Source organism: Passer montanus, unplaced genomic scaffold (assembly GCF_014805655.1).
Source record: "Passer montanus isolate IOZ18808 unplaced genomic scaffold, ASM1480565v1 scaffold19, whole genome shotgun sequence".
In the NCBI taxonomy this organism is placed as follows: Eukaryota; Metazoa; Chordata; class Aves; order Passeriformes; family Passeridae; genus Passer; species Passer montanus.
In genome coordinates this window covers 12,489,157-12,509,551 of record NW_024366480.1, presented here as the reverse complement: position 1 = coordinate 12,509,551, position 20,395 = coordinate 12,489,157, and the positions used below count along the sequence as shown (strand labels likewise).

The 20,395-nt window shown below is 39.8% G+C and overlaps 1 protein-coding gene and 1 long non-coding RNA gene across 6 annotated transcripts in view; one reads left to right on the top strand and one right to left on the bottom strand.

Moving 5' to 3' along the window:
- Nucleotides 1-20,395, bottom strand: part of DLGAP1 (DLG associated protein 1) — a 252,400-nt gene that overhangs the window by 58,462 nt on the left and 173,543 nt on the right. For 3 of the 5 annotated variants that reach the window (XM_039706190.1, XM_039706191.1, XM_039706193.1), the window contains one exon: nucleotides 6,770-6,910. The exons of the other annotated variants lie outside the window; for them this stretch is intronic. In XM_039706190.1, coding sequence (XP_039562124.1) covers nucleotides 6,770-6,910 — 141 coding nt within the window. The remainder of the gene's footprint in view (nucleotides 1-6,769; nucleotides 6,911-20,395) is intronic. 5 annotated transcript variants of the gene reach the window in all.
- LOC120500786 lies at nucleotides 929-8,451 on the top strand. Its single transcript, XR_005627172.1, has 3 exons — nucleotides 929-1,185; nucleotides 5,462-5,563; nucleotides 7,179-8,451. It is a non-coding gene; the product is annotated as an uncharacterized LOC120500786 (long non-coding RNA).

Here is a 20,395-nt window from a genome sequence, read left to right as displayed (position 1 = left end):
GGGAGCAAAAAGAAGTTATTTGCTGGCAGAGGAGAAAGGAGCGAAGGATGCTGAAAGGGTACTGGGCAGCTGCTTTTCCGGCTGCTATGGGAGCCAAGGGAAGAGCCTTTGATCTGCTGAGCAGGCCTGGGCTTGCTGCCAGGACCTACATCCTTTCTGCAGCACTGACAGCAGGCTTCCTTGCTAGCTCCTCTCTGACTGCCCAGTCAAAAAACAAGTGACGTAACTCATACAGGGACCTCACTCAAATGTTTCTATTATTACCAGCTCTGCAGAAAACATATGCTACAGATGCCTCAATCTGAAATTATCTTCTTGTCCGAGGCAGAACAAAAAGGAGAAAAAAACCCATGAGGTCCTCTGGATTACATTTTTCAAAGCCTAATAAACCCCTTCTGGCATACTGGGGGACTAAGCAAACCCACTGGTTTTACAGAGGAACTACCTCTGCTGAACAGCACCTTGGCCAAGCAAACCCTTCTCCAATTGTCTGTGTGCCATTACCTCTTGTGACTGGGAGATTTAAATAGGAATACAGATTCCAGACCTAACATAGCTTCTAGACCAATACTTCAGATAATGTTATCAAGATGGCATTTCCTAAAGAATGAGCTGTAATTTGCCAGCAATGTTTAGCTTAGAGTGATGTGGAGATCAGCCTGCCTGGTATGTGCTGCTGCCCAAGAAAGGAGAACATGAAGGCAGCTGTGCTCCTCAGCCCTCAGACCAAAACAAACAGAGTTTCTCCAGCACCAGCATGTCTTCAGTCCTTGCTGGTGTAACATGCTATTGCCATCCCTGCAGGTAAATTCTGCTTGGACATGACTCAGGTTTACATCTTATCCCAGAACCAGCTAAAGAGTGAAAGACGAACACTTCTGTCGTCTCAGTAATGCTTCCATCTTGCTATCAGGTACTTGCTTCTCATCACTTGAAGCACAGAAACATGCTACATTCTATGAAGCAGAACCACATGCTTTTGTAGGATGTAATGAAAAATTTTACCTTCTTTGCAGCACAACAGCTTTTGCACTGTCTCCCCTTCCTTTTGATGCTCACCATCACTACTGAGAGTACAGCCTTGCAAGACACTGGAAGTACTGACTCAGGAGCTTGGATGGTGCCATAAAGTTAATGTAACCAAACACTTCTGTCGTCTCAGTAATGCTTCCATCTTGCTATCAGGTACTTGCTGCTTTGTGTTAATGTTATTATCATGGCAGTGGCAGCTGCTCTCAGACAGAGTCTCCTGCAAGATTACGTCTCCCCTAAGTCTTCTTTTCTCAAGGGCAAAAAACCCCAGTTCTTTCCTCATATGGCAGACTTTCAAGTCCTTTGATTGTCTTTCTTTCCCTTCTCTGGATGCTTTCCAGCCTGTTTGCATGTTTATACTCCACGGAAGGTTCCAGAGGACACTACCACCCTCCCTTTCCACCTGCCCCTCCTGCCACCTGAGCTTTCAGTGAGCTGAAGTTTGCTCTTCTAAAGTCTAAAACCTTTGGTTTAGTACTAACCTTCAGCATGCCCAGCTGAATCCTAAACTCCACAATACTGTGATCACTACAGCCAAGGCTATCACTGACCAAGGTATTTCAAAGCAGGTTTCCTCAGTTTGTGAGTCCAGCAGTGCCTCATTCCTGCTTGGCACATCTCTAATATTTGTATGAGGAAGTTGTCCTCTTAGGCCCTCCTGGAACTTGATGGACAACGTGAGCTGCTGTACTGTTCTTCCAACAAATGTCACCCACATGAAACAGGTTCTGTGAACCTTCCACAGCTTGCTTAAGTGCCCCAAATATGGCTTTGTTGGTCTTATTGTCTTGGTTTGGAGGTCAGGAGAAGTTGTCTACTGAAACATTCCCCTTGAAGATGACTTTTCTGATCTTAACTCAAGGGCATTCTGTAGGGCTTCCACAGTTGCTGTGGTTGACATCTATGCATCAGAACTTCCCCTTGGCAAAGAGCGAGACTCCTCCAATTTTGTCCTGCCTGTCTTTTTGAAACAGCCTGTAGCTATCCACCACAATCCTTAGTTATGTGAGCTGTCCCACCGTTTTTCAGTTATTTCTATGAATAACTTTGCTCTTGATGAAACCCTTAGTCCCTGGTGCCACCAGGGTCCCAGTTTCAATCTAAGTTGCTGTCTGATGCTATTTGTGTGGACAGAACCTGCAATGACTTTGTGCTTTTTTCTCCTCACAGCTGCTAAGTTTTACTGAACCTTTCAGACATCAAGAAGACATTTTGAACAGAAACATATTTATGAAGTTGGGGTATTGAGAAAAGAACAAACAACAGAATATCAGTGATAAATCTTGAAATCACTAGCTAAATTTTGCCTTCTAGAACACACAATCAGTATTTACAGACTTTTTTGAATATATGAAATTCATTTTTTTCACTTGTAAATCTGAATTATGTGCAAATAGTTACTAGTCTGATGTGATATCCTTTGCAATTCCTTAGCAGATTTTAATTTATTTTAATGGAAGAAAAATATTTTGATTTATTTGCATCACTGCTTGTTGAACCCACAGAGTAAAAACAAAACCTCTAAATAGTTTTGGACATTTCATAAAAACTACAGATTTTCTTCCCTAGCCTTCTGCACTTCAATTTTAGCATTTTTGGCACACTTATATAAAACCCACACATTAAAATAAAATGTCTGTCAAGTAGAAAAGCATAACAAGCATAACACCCATCAGGAAAGAAATTATGTTATCCCTCTTTGCACATTGCAAAAGTTGCAGTTTCCTAAAAAGGACAACTTTGAAAAAGTAGTTGACAGTTGAACTTTTAAGAGAACTGAATGATGAGATTTTCTGCTGTTTTAATACTTAAAGCTTTATTTTTAATTTTTCATCAGTAATAAACACAGGAGTGCAAAGATATCAGTAGCTGGGTTTACAGGAACTCGGCATAACTAGAGATAATGCTGCAGAACAACTGCAAACACACTGCAGCAAGGCCCTCCTCACTCTGCCCACAGCTCCATTGAGGGTAAGGCTGAATAAGTCAGATGAAGGATTTGTTAGAATTGTCACATGGCAAGCTATTAAAAGGCTGCAATTTGGCCCAAAGAGGTGACACAAAAAAAAAATTTTGTCATGACACATTTTGCCTGCCATTGGCTTTTTGAAGGTGTAGGCACTTGATTATTTGTTTTTTCTTATGGCTGGGATGAAGGTGTCCATGTTCTCCAACATCCCTTGTCACTCACCTTCTTGATGCTGTCTGTGTCAGCAAGAACCACTTGGACCTCCCTTCTGGAACTCAGGGCCAAACAGCCCAAATTTGAAGATCAGGAGGAAGACCTAATGCCAATAGTTCTTCATCTAGTAGCTCTTCTTTCTATCCTATTCCCAGGCCTGTGACATTCACTTACAGGGCATCACAAACTTAGAGAGCTTTCTAAATTGGTACCCTCCAGCTCCTGCTCTGCAAAGCAGGCTCCTGGGACATAGTTGCTCTCTGCAACTTAGCCTGCTTGAAAACCAGCTCAGGCTATATGCTTTTGCAATCTGGTGATAATAAGAACCAGCAGTATACCTCCTAGGCCTCTTTTTCAGCCTGTTGATAGTTCTATGTGTTTAGTATGTAACTGGCATCAGACAAAGGGAAGAAAGCCTATAGGGTCAGAAATAGAAAACACTCACTAAACCAGATGCATTTCAGCTATCATAGTTTCCACTTACTTTTGCACATCTTTAATAACAGCCAAGCTGAAATGGGACCAGCTGACAGGCTGCAATATATAACAATTATGTTCATGTTTATATGTGTCCCTAGCTTCCTTCCCCAAATGTACATGTTTGAAAAGCCTCGTGTTTTGCAGCCTCACCCAAACATCTGCAATCATTTATGGACTGAAACAGCTTGCCATCTCAGCCTAGGTTTTTCAATGCACACTACAACTGATGTCATTTTGGTATTTTGCATTTTCAAAAGAAACAAATATGTTTCCAGGCAAACCACATCACAGAACATGCCACAGTTATCAGTTCAAAGAGCTTCACTGACTCAGCAGCTAGTGCTGTGTTTCATCTAGTTTTCCTGAGGTCAGGCAGGGAAATGTTAGCCCAGGAGTACACATCTGTGTGTATACAAACATCTTCAATCTTCAGTTGTTCTCTCCTTGACTGCCCCCTGAAATAATCCTCAGCAAAGCACAAGAGCTGTCAAGTACAGGCTTGGCCAAGGCTTTCATATGAATCACAGTACATTCTGGAGTGGGTGTGTTTTGTGTGCCATTTTGGGGATGAAGGAAAACAGACTGATGGAAATGGACCTTGTTACTGCCATCACAGTGCCATCACATTATTATAAAGAGGTCCCTTAAACTTATATACAAAAGTGTGTCCTGCTTACATTTTATCTTTTCTGTAGCCAACACCAGAACTAGGGTGAGAAATATAATCCCAAAGGATCCTGGGAAGTGGGAGTAAGGGCAGGATTCAGGATGGATCACTTAAACCTTTGCTTCTCCAATATAGCAAAATAAGCTAGACGAGTTTGGGTTCCCAAAGGACCCATCATGGATCCAGGCTCCTGTGAGAAACAGTGATTAGACTGGACACAGCAGAGGCAAAACACAACTGGCTCTGGGGCTGCTCCTGATGAACCTGAACATGGTTTGAGTTTGTAACCTCATGCAAGTCCCCAACTGAGGCCTGTGAGACTTTCCTGACACAAATCCAGCTGCATAAATCAAACTAAGGTGTTGTAGTAAAGGGGACGAGTGGATACTAAGAGCTCAGCATTGGCAGGCACTTATTAAACACTTTGATGACTTTGATGACAGGCTAACAGTGATAAAGCTCCATTGAGTTCTGAAGGCAACCAGTAGACTTTCTAAAGCAATATCCTTTGCTGAAATAAGAGGAATAAACTGTTCAGGGGATTCAAAGGAGTGATGAGTTTTTTAATATGTAAATAATTTGAATTTACCTTGGTAAATGAGTTTTAACACAGCTAAGGAAAATATGCTGTAGCAGAAATGTAGACATTTTTAATGTTTTTCAGATGAGGTGGAAGGGCTTCAGTTTCAGAAGACCACAAACATCAAATGAAGTGTCTTAATACCTTGATGTAACAACTTCAGATAGAAATGAAGAAAACTTAAAAGATGGCTGTAAGAGTCATTCAGAGTTTTACTCTTGGAAATCAATCTCTGTGTTGCCACTGGGACTACTATCCAGTGCTTCTCTTCCCTTTTTGAGGTCTGACATATGGACACACACACACTGACATGACTAAAATAAACTTTTATCATAGATTATATGTCTTCATGAAAGAGCTTCAAAGGGTGGGTGTTCTTTAAAGTAGGCATTCAAAAGCACAGGTATCTAAAAATGTGTTATTAAAGGAGAGCTATATGAGCTTTACAAGCCATATTTTCCCAAGGGCAAACTGATTTTTTTTTTTCCTTCTTCTCACAATTGAAGATTTCTTTTCACAGACCCAGATCCTGAAAGATCCTAGTGAGAAATTACTCTTCATTTTACAAGTGCCTCCTCTGCTGTCCCTGCAACATGCCTGGCAGAGCCTTTTGAGCTTTAAGGTAATATCACAGTGAATAGTTTTGAATGTAAGTAGTGCATGGCATTTCAGATTTTAACTGTTTATAGTGCTCTTGGGTTTACACAAATATGACAGTTCCAATGTTTTCTGTGGCACTTTTGTCTTAAGAGCTATTCACCACGATTTTATGTTTTGGGTGATGATAACATAGTGTTTCAGATCTATAAAACAGTTTGTTTTGAATATCTGTACTTAATACAGGACAGTTGCTACAGCCACAAGCTCCTGTGCAGCTTCTATCCATTCCCCAGCAAGCCAATGCTCTCCAGGCCAAACGTCAGTACTCATCATAAAAGCTGCTGTAGAAAAAAGGTTATTTCCCATCATTTCAGTGCTATAATGTTGCTGCGGAAGAGACACTTGCACTGCTCAGGAGCTGTGAGCAAGTCACAGAGAAATGACACACAGATGTGTTTGAAAGTCTGTAATGGAAATGTCCCCAGTGAATGGGCTGTTCACAAAGGATCACTTCAGCTCCTTCCAGAGCATGTATTAAGGACAAGATCTGATGACAGCTGTCTTCACTGGTAGCAGTTTCCCCTGCCCCTCCTTTCTCTTTCTTATTTTTTTTTAAATTTAAGTCCATAGTCACAGCACTGATCCAGAAAACAGCTGTATTAGCAGAGTTGGAGGGAGAAAGAAACTGAAACAGGACCAGGGATACTGTATGACCATATAATTTCTGAAGACAGCATGCTACCACTAAAGTCTAACTTAAAGTGTGCAGAGAACCTCTGACTTTACACTATGAAATTTTTGCCAGGGAGTTTTATTTTCCTAATCTAATGAAGTTGGTTTCATAAGAACTTTTATTTAATATTGCAAGAAGTATGAAATTTATACTGATTTATATTGATTTTTAACTTCAAAATGAGGAGCAATGAATTACTTTTCAACGAAGGAATCATACCTGACTTCACAGAGATACTGATATTGAAACAGATTTGTAAAATCAAAACTACTTGAACATCTGGTCTGCATAGAGGTTTCTGAGGATTTTGTCTAGCTACATCATCAAATACCTAAATACAGTTCTCCTCCTCTACATTCCCATTGGTGGTACTTGAGGCAAGAGTGTGATCCCAGTTCTGTCAGAGTTCTTTTTTACTTATCAGAAGAAAAAGGTTTACTGCCTGGATAATTCATGTATGGTTCTGTTTTAATTAATCAACAATTAAACACCCACCTCTAATAACGCCCAGATCTTTTAAAAGATCTTGACAATGCAAGTCATCCACCCGGATGTATGAAGCGTCTTCTATGTTCGCCAGTGTAAGAATGCCAAGATCCTCTTTTTGTGCTGGTGAGCTCTGTAAAGCTGACACACCTAAGAAAAGAATAGGCTCATCTCCATTAGATCTTACGCACCTGCAATAAAACTGTTAGGAAAAATAGTTTTGTTGCAGAATCCTTCACCTTGGCAGCATTGTGAAAGCCAGGGGTATACAATTTAACATTGGGCTCAGCCGGGATTTACTTTGATATTCATCAGTGAAAGGTATTTTTACAGAATACCCTTTTGAGAAAAGAAAATAGAGCTTTAAAGTCTTCTGCTGAAAAGACAGGTGAGCTGATCTTTGCTTCATATTCCACAGGTGACACTCAGTGTAATGGTTGTGGAAAGTTAAGCACCGTTTCAACAACAGAAACTAAAAGCAGTCAGAGCAGAAGCATTCATTACATGCACGGAAAAAGCAGACAGTGACTCTCCACTTTAGTCCTTTGTCTTGGAAGTTCAGCAGTGAATTGGAGAAGCTTTCCACCTGCCTCAGCATTGTGTGAAGTGTAATGGAATTGGGTCAGTTTGTTCACTGAAATGTTCCTCTAAAAGATACTGGCATAGATTCACCTTGGGGCTGACTGTGGTTTCTTTGAATCAGTTACTGCAAATTGAGCAGTTGTAAGAGCCAACTCTCTATGGAGAGCCCAGGGGATGCACTTTTCCTGCTTATGACCAGCTGAAACTTCCTGAGCAGAAGGCAGCCAGAGTTTCAGCAGGCATAAAATGCAGGTATAGCTGCTGAAAGGGCAGCCCATTTCCAGTACGTAGATAACCCACCCGCTTCTTTCCTATCTGTGTATCCAGATTTGCTTCCGTGGAAGTCTAGGTCAACTGGGGAGATGGTTGCAGCCTGGTCATTTTCCATATGCAGGACTCTGATGTACCAGGTCCCTGAGGGTATGTGGACTTTACCAGTCAAGACACAGACACTCTGACCGAGTGTCAGCCTGCGTGGATGGACCAGGAGAAAATACTCCTTTAATAAACACGTGAAAAAGGTTACTTCTTATTGCCTGCTCCTTGGCTCTTGACACTGAACTGCAAGGCTCTAGTATTGAGAAGAGATGTAAAAAATTTACTAGAGGGTGAGTGGGTGTTATTCAGCAACTGCTTGGTACAAAGAAGCAGTACATTGGAGTCAGCACTGAAAACTGGTGAAGAACACCGACTCTTTCAAACATGATTAGAATCAATGGTTTCACCAATTACATTTTGTGGAGGCATGTCACCTGAACATTTTTCGTTGGGTAGAAGCCTCACACTACTTAAAACACTGTGTCCTGAGGCACTCTTTCCTCCAGTAGAACAATAACTCCCTCTGGTGTTTGCCTGCTGTTGTTACTGCCTCCGCCACAGCCCTGGAAAACCCTGCCAGAGGCAGGAAACCCTGTCAGATGATGTATGAACTACAAACATTCTTTCCTTAACCGATGGCATTTTACGCTTTGGGCAGAAAGGCCACTGCTTCCACCGGGCCGGCCCCAGGGGCACTCAGGTCCGGGAACATCATTACATCGGGAAAAGTGGAATGCCGAACTCCGCTGCTGCCGAGGGCTCATGCTGCCAAAGACTCGTTTACATGCTCCCTGCATTTATTTAATTACATGAACAGTAGGCTTATTGCAATGTGTCTGGATGCTTTATTTGATGAATGCTGGAACTTACCAATCCAGTCCCGAGAGGGTTGGGATACACATAGGGATATGTCAAATGGCTGGATGATAGTTCAGAGTTAAAAATTGCTGTGCTCAGCTCTTGGGACAGACAATGTGGAACTGTCATTCAGCTGCAAACATATTTACAGGAATGCTGTCACAGCTTTGAGGCTCAAATCTGACCTACAAGTAAGTTGCAAGCTACATCTGCAGGCAGAGGAAGAAAAATGAGATGCAAGAGAATTAAGCTCCTGCCCTTTGGGCTAGATCATATTGATCTACTGGCATAATAATGCTGATTGTAAATTTTCTTAATCGAAAATTTATGAGAAAATCAAAACTTTTAGTCTTAAATATATATTGCACAATAATTTTTAAGTAGGCACTCAATTTTTTTTTTTAAGATTTCAGCTGCGATCAGATGATGGAAACAAATCTCAAGACAAGATGAAAGACACTAAATGTTTGAGTTATGCATTTTGCCAAAGAGAAGAGGCTATTTTGATGGGATGTTTAATATAAATTTCTTCCTGTGATCATTCAACTGGATGCTCACTCCAAACAGCCCAGAGGCTTTTTATATTTGACCTAAATGTCTGGATTTTTTTCTCTTTTCTTCAGCATATCACAGAACAGAAATCTGTAAGCTGATTATTGTTGCTTAATTCTCTTCTGAATGCAAACATCTTTGCATATTTCAGACACTGTTATATAGAGCTGAAATAGAAAAGCTAAAAGAGCTTGAGAGCTCAATCTAAATCCCAACTGTCTGGCTCTCTGGCCAATGCCTTGTTTTATACAAAGTGTGTAACCATCCTACACCTTTGATGTAAAACAACTCTCTTTTAATGTGCTGTAATCTCTTATTCCCTTTGTCTCTCAAATAATAATCCTCTTGCTCATGGTAATCCTTAAAATCACATATGCTCTTTAAAGCTTTTCTTTTGGAAAGTATTCACACCCATTTTTCTGGGCACTGGCAACTAAATATTACAGACAACCTGATTCTTCTGACTTTGACCAAGACAATTGGAATTTTTTGTATTCCACATTTACTGCTTGGCTGGAACTGGGTCAACAAAATGAGCAAACAGTTTCTAGCTGTCCAACAGAACCACAGCGTGCAGACTGTTTATTTGGCCAAGGCAGAGGCACAAGATGTTTGGGAGATTTAACAGGAAACAAGTAAAATGACATTTTTATTTAGGTTATAAAACAGAAAATGAAGTTTAGTTGTCCAGAATGATTGAAGAACATGTTCTCCTGGACTGTTGAAACAAGCTAGTAAAAGAAAAATTCTCACCTCCTCAGCAGCAATAATCAAACCCTCTAGCACTGGCTCCCGGACACTTACAAACATGCTACTGGCTACTCAAAGTTTCATTTTAATTTAGGTATTGCCACCTTAAATCAGAGGTAGAGATTGAGACCAGAATTACTTAATCAGATCAGCATGTTGAATTAAACGATCTAATAATGACAAAAGGTGATAATTAGAATGGAAGTCTCATCAGGTCAGATGTAATATCCTAAGTGACATAAACTGCATAATTGCAGGACATGATGAATATGAGCCTAAGAGTTCAAAAAGAGAGACCTTTTAAAAGGTCTTAGAAGATCTTCTTTATTTGTTGATAAATGTGCTCATTGCCATAAGGAATTTGTAGCAAGCTAGGAGGAGTGCCGAGGCACAGCTTCCAATGATACAACAGCACAACCTGCTGATCAAACCACCTCATCTTGTCTGTCCAAGCCCAGCCAGTTTGTCTCGCTCACTCTCCAAAAGACCAAGTACAGAAATTTCTCCACGTTTGCTTTTTACAGAGAGCAGGGTCTGCTGTTCTGTCAGCAGGATAGATCCTGGATCTACTCCTGATATTTAGGAGCATTTTACTTTTTTGCCCTTGTTGGAAGGTGCTTCCCCCCCATCCTTGGGCATGGGAATTACCCATCCATAACCCCTCTGCATTGATTTGTCTACACAGACATGTTATCCCCCCTCTCCTGAGCCATCAGAGCAGGCAGAGGGAGGGATCAGTCCTGGGCTCTGGGTCAGCTGCTGACTCACAGCAGCTGCCCCGGGGATGATGGATACACAGACTCCAGCTGAACAGCACAGCTCTCTGGCGTCACTAACTGGAGTTAGGGTTTCACTGTGTTTGTAATCTGATCTGGTCACTACAAGAGGCTTGAAGTTGCTCCTGAAGTTCTGTGAAACTCTCATTCTAGGAAAAAACCAAGGTAATTTTGCACTTCCTTCCTATAGATTATAACCTACACCTCACGAGTCACAAGCCAGAACACAAACTTCCCACTTTTGAGAGTCTGAAGAAAGGGATCTTGATGGTTTCTCAACCTAAGCAGCTTTGAACTTTTGATGTTCAGGGATGCCTCACAGACCTGCAGGTCCCTCTTTGCAGTGAACTATGGTAGCTCAAAGAACACCACCCAGGCTTAACTGGAACAATAAATAGTACCAATAAATACTCCAAGCTGAAGTGGGCTGCATGTGGGAATCAGGCAGTACTATTTCTAAAAGAAAGGCAGGAAATTAGGCTCTCTTATGCCATTTCAAATGTTTACAGTAAATCAGCAAAATTAATGGTTGTAGCAGATAGAAACTCTGCTCTGACTGAGAAATTCACTGTACTCCAAGCAAACTAGCCAAATATTAATTTCCTTACAGCTGTTTTCGCCATTTATTTCCTTGATTTCCCAAAACGATGTCAGCTGAATTTTCTCATGAGTGCAAACATTTGTGTTGCAAAAAATACGAAACTCAAGAATTTAATCCATTTTTAGGAAATAAAGTTAACTTATCAACTATAAGTGCTAATCTTCCCATCTCACATGAAATCCAGAAACTTGAGATAGATATAAAAAACTTAGGTAACTTGACTCTTTGCACAAAGATTTAGATTCTAATCTTTGATGGCAAACACTTGTCAAAAAGAACCAGGTTTAATTTGGTGAGCAGAAAAAAAAGTGAGGTATAACACCAAGGTTACAAACAAGATCCCTAGGAAGATGCTGAACAAAATTTTCCATGCAGATGTACCAATGCATACAAAAAAAAGGAACCTCATTTCTTCCATTTCTCTCTCTAAGGAGGATCAAAACTCCAGCTATCACAGGGAGCTTGCTTTTTTTAATCCTCATTGAAGTGACGACAAACAATTCTAGTCTGCCAAACCTTAATTAAGTAACCACTTTTCCAATCTTTGTTAGCAGTGTATTGATTAGACAAGCATAACTATTAAATTTCGAAATATGTTGCTTTTTTCAGTTTCTGAACTTTCAAAATCCATGACTTCACTCCTAAATCACTTCTAATGTTGATTGAAAAACAATTTATTGAAGTAACTATATATTAAAAAAAATTAAATCTTAACTGAAATGAGGTCAAATGAACAGAAACAGAGGCAAATTTAATATCATGGCATATATGCTAATACTATGAGAAGAAGACAACTTTAGTATTCAGATGGGAAGCTTAATGGTATCAGCACTCACAAGACTAGAATCAGAAGGTCTAGAGTAAAATTCAAGCTCCAATTCCTTTTTATTTCAGTTTTTTTTCATCACTGATACAGGGCCAATAATCCTTACTTTTCTCACTTGTGAATTGTTGCAAGGATGAAAAATACAATGTCAATGTTGAGTACTATCATAATTAGCTTTATAAGTGGGAATGGAATCATGAAGATCTATTATAAAAGTAAAGAAATTGGGTATTTGAAACCATAAATGCACAACAATGAACACATCAGGAAATAGTCTGGTGAGGAAGAGAAATGAATAATTTTTTTTCCTGGTAATGAAGCAAAATTTCACAAATCACCATATGAATTTTTCCTCTTATTTCAAACTAAGGAGATCCATTCTGAAAATGCTTATGGAACAATTTTTGAAAATTAATACTATCATAAGTGCAAGTATCTTTTGATGCATGTATGGGTAGAGTCTGAGATTTTCACTTTACAGAAAAGTGGCTGCATTGACAAGGAGCAGGATTATGTTAATTAGTAAAATGTTGTAGTTCAGTGAATTCTAAAGCAGCTAGTGATAGATGAAAAAGGAAATTACAAAGTCCTTTTTAATTATCTCTCTGTATTAAAAAAAATAAATTAACTGTTCTCACCTGGAGAATTCACAGAGGACACAAACAGCATAATAGTAGAACTAACCACAGACGAAAAAAAAACCAAACTCCTTAAAATAGTAAAATTAATGTAAGCAAAACTCATCAGTTTAAGATAACACATGACAAGCATAATTGGCTTATTATTTGTCCAGGCAGTCAGTAGAACAAGAAGGATGACAAACCTTACAAGTTACAGCAATTTATCAGTTGCTTATAAAATAGTTTAGTCATACTGCCCTATAAAAGTGTATGTCTATATATCAGGCAAAGGACTGATTTTGTTTTTTGAATCAGAGACATCAGCTGTTTACCTCTTCCCTGCAGTGGATTTTTAAGATTCACTCCACTGACAAACATGGGAGTAAATGCTTTGGAAACTCTGTCCCTTTAACTTTTTCACTCCTAATCTCAGCAAAACTTCACAGCAGCCATCACCTGCTTATCATTCAAACAATGTTACTTAGTGGCCTTTGGCAAGTTTTCTTTCAGTCAAAATTGATCCTCCTTTTCCATCTATGGCTGAAACACAGAAATTCCAACTCAACTCATGTTCTAGGTATTTCTAAATCAATATGAAGGCTTAAACTTCCATGTGATTTTTATGTTTAGGTTGCAGAAAGAGGCACTGATGTAGTTATTCTTTCAAAAATAAACTCAAGGTCATCCTAAATTTTGTTCTTAAAAAAAAACTTTAGAAGCAATGAAGTAAATCTGGAATACAGCACAGGTAACCCGTACCAAAGTGTATGAACTGCATACACTATTTGGTATGGATATGTCAATGCTTTTTGTGAGCTGAGGATTTCTCTGTATGTTATATAAGAGGATAGGACCAAAATGACAGAATTTTAAAAGTGACTCTAAAGCTATTAGATTTTTCATGGTTACCTGTGTGGTCCTATACCTTTATTTCCTGATTAAAATGTAGACAAATGCTAAAGTGAACCAACTGGACATCAAAAGTAGAACACCATGATATCACAAGTGCTTGTGTACCAGCTGTGACTGCTGACAAAAGATGAAAAGTGGCTTGGTGAGCACTTCCACCAGCTCCCTCAGTAGCCTTGGGTGATCCCAGCCAGCCCATGGAACTGTGTGTGTCTAAGTAGTGCAGGAGGTCACTGACCATTTCCCCTTGGATTATGGGGGTTCTGCTCCCTGTTCCAGGCATCCAGCTCAGGGGCTGGATACCTGGAGAACAACTGATCTTACAAAGACTGAGACTAAGAAGGTATTAGGTAGCTTGGCCTTTTCCTCACCCATGAGGATGTTTTCCTTTCCATTTCAAAGTAGCCTTAAAACCTTCAGTTAAGATATGCAGGTCTATCACTATGTCAAATCCTAAGCTTTTACCACCAACCACATGATTAGTGTTGTCAGATCTGTCAAAATTCAACAGCTTCAGCAGATATTAAATGCAGTAGCACCAACTCTGTTGTCACAGCTGGTTGGCTGTAGCAGGACTTGCCACAGGACCCAACCCCTCTGTGAGGGTTCCAAGCCTCCCTGTCTCCTTCTGCTCCCAGAAGTCCCTTGGGATGACTTTCTGGGCTTTTCATCTTCTCTAAAACACCCTGGGAGAGCTTGAGCACAGGGCAAGCTTTCTTGGTGATGGAGCAGCAGTGAAGGGATTTAACAGGTGGCTGGTGGCTCGGCTTTCTGTTTAATTGACCATCCTAATGCTGTTGAGATCAAATTATACTGTTTACAGTGTGTTATGAAACACTACTTTGGACAGGCTATTTTTCATTATTACTGAAATCAAGTAACTGAATGCAAAGGACAGCTGTGCAAGAAACATATTTTGTGGACAACACGGTATTGTATTACACTATACTATCAAAAGGCACCCAGTGAATGTCAGGGTGTGTAAGTTTTCACTGGCTCAAGTCTTCTGAAACCACATCTTTCCTGAATGAAGGCATATTACAAGAAAAACAAAACCAAAAAAATTGAATTTCAGTTTTCAAAGAGTTTCTTCTACAGTTGCTACATACTCAACTCTTCTTTATGGGACCATTTGAAATCATAAAACCAAATATATATATATATATATATATATATATGCCTTATGAAATCTTTTCATGGCAGAAATTGATAATTTCAACTTTGATACATCAGGGCCTTACAGGATTTGAAAGAAGCAGCTGCACAGAATAATTAGGCAGCTGGAGATCAACCTTCTGCAGCAATCTAAAGCTCCAGTTTCTGAGCCTGCAGGGATATGCGATATCAGATTTTAAGCAGTGACGTCTTAACATGCAGAAGAGCTGTCACTGCTGTTTTCAGTTTCAAGAAGGAAATTATTTCTGGGGGCAGAGCCAAATTTAAAGAGGAAACATTTTGGGAGAGTATTAAAGCTAAAGCTGGAAGCTCTTTGAAATGGCAAACATGTTTGAAACAGCAAAGTTTAAGCCTTTCCTTTAAACATTGCTTATCACTACTTCTACCTTTCCCAAAATACTTGATTTTAACCTTGTTTACACTGTGTTCTAATGAATTTTTGTGTGATAAGGCTTGCAACTCAATGCAAAAATCATAACAGCTTATGGGATCAACTTTATTCCAGCCTTTTTCAGCCTCTGCATTTCTTTTAAAGAATAGCTTTTTTATCTTTGAGATTTTATTAGGATGATTGGTTAAATCTGTAGACCATTAAATACTGCATAGAGAGCATAAAAAGTGCTCTACATGTACCAACATTGGATGCTGAAAAACTGGGGAACCTCTCTGAGAGCTAGTCAGGTACTGTAGGATTCCCAACAGTTCATGGCTGCATTTGCATCCTCTGCCTACAAACAAACTCCATATGACAGTGGAAATTACTTATAGTCTCATTATTAACACAAATTGTTATAAAATCCAAACACTGAAGATCCCAGAGAAAACCACACACAGAGAGGCATAAGCCACAATTTAAATTAAATTGAAGCTTGGGAGAAATCAGAGGACAGAAGATTAGTTATGCAGTTTATATTATATATTTTTCTGTGTAATCGATATAGCCATCTATCTGCACATAATATATGCCCTGTACTCAATCTGTAAAAAAAACCCCACAGCCCTTATAAGTCTTAATTCAACCCAATTGGCTATTTCTTCATAAAATGGCTACTAATTCAGTAGAGATCGGGTGCAGGATGTTATCACCTCCTGCCTGCAAAGGAGAGCTCCCTGTGACTTCAGTTCTACCTCAGCAATTAACCAAGCACTTAAATAAGCATTTCCAGCCAGAGACCTAAGACACAAGTTCAAAGCAGGCAGACATGCTCCTGCCCATGGCAGGGGGTTGGAACTAGCTGATCTTTAAAGGTCCCTTCCAGCCCAATCTCAGATTCTGTGTCACTCTGATACCTGCAGGAAATTGCTTGTTTAATACCACACAGGAGCTTTGTGTCAAATGCAGGGAACAATCCAACTCCACAGGGCAGCTTTCGTCTGCCTTCCTGAGCAATTTTCACTCACAGCTTCTTCATCAAAATGTTCTCAGCCTTATTAATTTCTATCCCATCTTGTTGAGTCACTTTGAATTTCCTTTGAATTTCATTTTAAAAGCCAACTACTTCAGGTCAAAGTCTAGTAAAATTTATCTTTTCAAGTTTAAAAGCTCTTCTGAGTCTTTTTGGAAACTCACTATAAGGAACAGGATGAAAACCATCTACCTCAAAAGATAACAGACTTGAGGTTCTCTCCCAGCTGGTCCCAGCTGAATATCTCTGTGATCATGGTGGGTCCTCTTTGAGACCACAGTTTAACACTTTTCCTACTGTGGCTTGCACCTAAGTCTTCTTGCCTCGTCTGTCACTACCGTCTGAATTTTTAGTCCCAGGCTTACAAAAATGCCATGCTGTCTCCTTGTCTATCTCAAGAGTCAACAAGCAGTTATAGGTATCCTATGGGGTGACTACTTTGTCTTCCTGATATTTGCTCTTGCATGTCCCCAAGAGAGCTGGCTTAGGCAAACACTTGGCCCTGGAGTTAAACATCTGTTTTCCAATTTTTTTTTAAAAACAAAGTATATCCCCATGGCCTGGTACTTGAGAGGGTTTTTTTCCTTCAGCCAGTGAGAAAGCTTTCATTTTTTGAAGAAAAATATCTTGTTGAACATGTTATGCATTATCTTTCTCTTTTAAAGATGACCATGAAAGACAGCAAGTGCTTACATTCTGCTCTAGTCTCTTTATTAGGAAGCAATGCTTGCTACAAGCAGGACTTTGAGGAAATCAGGCATCCATACACTGAGGATCTCTGGAAGAAATTATTAGCTCTTTGCTTTAAGTGATTCCCTTTGTTCCCACATGATCATATATGCATAAGTCAAACCAGCTGTTCTCAGGCCTCACAAAAGTGAGCTTTCTCTGTGGGAATTTAAAAGGCCAGAGAGCTCCAGCACTGCTTAGTAGGGCTTATTGCTGATGCTAATGAAGAACAATTGGGTCAGAGGAGGAAGCAGCCACCTCTCATTTTCATCACTGGTCTGCTGGAAAGCTGTGACCCACATTTGCAGTTACTTCCAAGGAAGTTCTCATTTTATCCATTTCCAGTTTGAGATGATACTTTGTCAAAAGCATAAGCAGGTATCCTCCAGGGAAAAGTGGATTCATACTGCAGCTTTCTGCCTGGGACCAATTTGTTCACTAAATTAGGGGTGGAAGTAATGCAAGTTGTTGATGCAAGGAATGTAGACAGGAAAATCCATTTAGAAATCTTTCAAGACTGAATAAAGCTGACAAATTAAAAATTCACAAAACTGAGGCACAACAACAACTTTCAAGAAAATAAGCATTGTTAATACCAAATTTGCAAAGCTCTGCACTAGAACAGGCACATATCAGGTAGAGCACCTTTTGAAGTATTTTAATAGCTTTCCAAATCAAAAACGTCTTTCACATTCCTTGTTTCCAGGATCAGATGGCAGTCTCCTTGGAAGCAGGAGGTGCAGCCGATACCATCCGCTGTTTCACTTTCAACAGCACCAGCTCATTGTGACTTTCCAAGCATTCCCCTCTTTCTGTTTTTCTAAACATTGTGAGAACAGTTTTCATTTTTGCACATGACGGGGGGTGATGGTACCAAGGCAGTTGCATGACTTCCAGAAAAGTGAAAGACAAAGGGCACCCTTTGGCTGCACTGCAGCTCACACTCAGCTGAACCGCACTCCTTGGAACTGTCTGTCCTCAGCACTGCCTGCAGCTGTGAAATCCAGAGTGTGCCTTGGCTGCTGCGAGCTCCAGCACGACATGGTCACACATGGCAGCCTGTCAGGCACTCAGGCCGTGGAGGAACCAGTGCTAAGCACACCTGTATGATTTTGTTGTGATTCCACAGGTATCCTCAGCTGCTCAGCTTCAAAAGACATGAGACTATGGGCTTACTTCTATATACAAAGAGAATTATCTAGGATATATTTATTTTAGGGCAAAATTCATTTTGCCTACAGAAATAATTCTACCTTCAGTGTGCAGTAAGAGTTTTTCACGTTTCAGTTAGGGTACATTGAAAGAAAAAAGGAATTAGACTGTAACTTTATCAGAACTACACTTAAAACTACTGCTGTTATTATCAGCCTAATTCTTGTAAAAGGAACTGTATTTGTTTCAAACCCAGTTAAGAGTTTCGTATCTTGTGCTGGAGCAGACTCTTATGACCAATTCTGACCCATTAGCAAGAGGAGGGTTCCCTGAAAGCATCAAATGAGGTGAATCACTACGTGCAAATGCAGTTATTAAAAAACTTGACTCTGTGCCACACAGTTCATGCACCTGAATGAACCATAGGCCTTGCTCTCACCATAAATGTTACATTTTAAAATCTGTAAGTTGGAAGAACACAATATACTGTAATTGTACTGTATCTGTAACAACTTGCTCAAGAAGAGATTTTTGTAAAAGAACTATCGAGAAGTGGAACTGAGCCAGCCAGATTACTGGCAAAGCTTCCTGCTGAATATGATTAGATAAAGGGAGAATGGAGACTGGAGAAAATTTATCCTCTCAGCAGAATTTGCCATAATTATACACAGGATGGGAAATTAGTTATTATTCTGCTGTTAAAACCCTCAAGTGGCCAGAAGAAATATTCTTGCATAATCTGCTTTTTCAATCTAGTCCATGTAAAATGAAGATCATGTTAAGAAAAATGGAGACGCGGCTGACCAAGTTCTATAATTTTTTGCCCTAAAGGTTAGACAGGGGAAAGGGGTATTGGGATTGCCTTACCAGCACTTCTTCAATAGCCAGCTAACTTTTGCTTAATAGAAATTTTCATTTTAAGAAGTAAAATCATGAATTTCACACATGCAATGCAGGAAAGCCTCACCTCAAATGCTATTCTGTGAAAGCAACATCTTTGTGATGGTTCATTGCCAGCCTGACCTGAACTCTGCCTCCTCACATTGTTGGGACTGAAATTCTCATGTTTTTACTAACACAACAGGACTTCTGTGATTGCAAATTTCTGTTTTTGCAAGGAACACATAGCTTGGAGCTTTCTCATTGCTGCCTTATGCAAGTGGAAATGGTGTAATAAGATGAAATAAGAATTCAGAAAAGATACAGAAGATTCATTAACACAACAGGGAATAGGATATATAGCTTAGCAAGAAGGGTGGGGGGGATTGCTCTTGATGCTACTGAGTGCAGTGAAACAGCAATAGCAAAATGGTGAGAGGAGGGCACTGCTGGCCCATGGGCCAACAGCTGAGTTTGGTGACAGAGGGACTGTGAGCCCAGCTGCACAAGTGGAACCCACCTCAGTTCCAAAAATCAGAAACAGTTACATAATTATTCAAACTAGCCACATGGAACAGAATCAGAGGAAAAGGAAACAAAAGAAAGAAGCTGTGAAAAAGGACAGCTTGTCTGAAGGATAATTATATGCAGTTAAAAAGAGCTAGGAAAAAAGTACTGGTATTGTATGCTTACAGATTAGCAATGATCTTTCTTTAAATGCAGTCTGTGCTAGTTATCCCCATTTCTTCCATTTCAGAAGTTGCAAACATGATGATTTCATAGTTCATGATTGAGTGGGTGACCTTAGCTGCTGTATCTCTACACGCTACCCTCTCCTGTGTGCTGAGATGGTCTCACTATAATTCTACTAATTAAAATACAAAAAGGAAAAAAAAAATGGAAAAGGAAATTTGATTTCCTAGTAGGGACCCAGAAAAATCTCTCAAGCTGTCAGAGCTGAAACACTGTCTTCTCCACTTCACTTCCTGCTTGTAACCCATTCCCTTTCTTCAGACAGGAATGACACTTGTCTGCTGGAGCTGCCCTGTTTGTCCAACAACACATTGGACTGGGAATTGAAAGAGAGTTCTTCTTCGAGATAACCAGAAAGGTGCAACTGGGGGAAACAAAAAAATTAAAATACAGGCAAAATTTAGAGGAAATGACTGTTACAGACATGGGTGATTAATATGCATGTGCACAGTGGGCAATGTTGCACACCAGTAACATTATGCAATAATGCTTTTAGCAGATATAAAATATGACTATATAAATGATGGGCATCTGAATACTGTCTGAAGAGTCTGTAGTCTGACTTGTGGAGGGGTATTGATGGCTGACAAACTAAAATATATCTACATTTTTCATAGGCAGCAAAAGATGACATAAAAATCTATGAGACTGGATTAAATATCATCATTAGAGGAGGACACATCATTAGTTTTCTCTAAAACAGTATCAAAGAATGGTTGGAGAGCTATTATCTGTAAAAATCAGAATA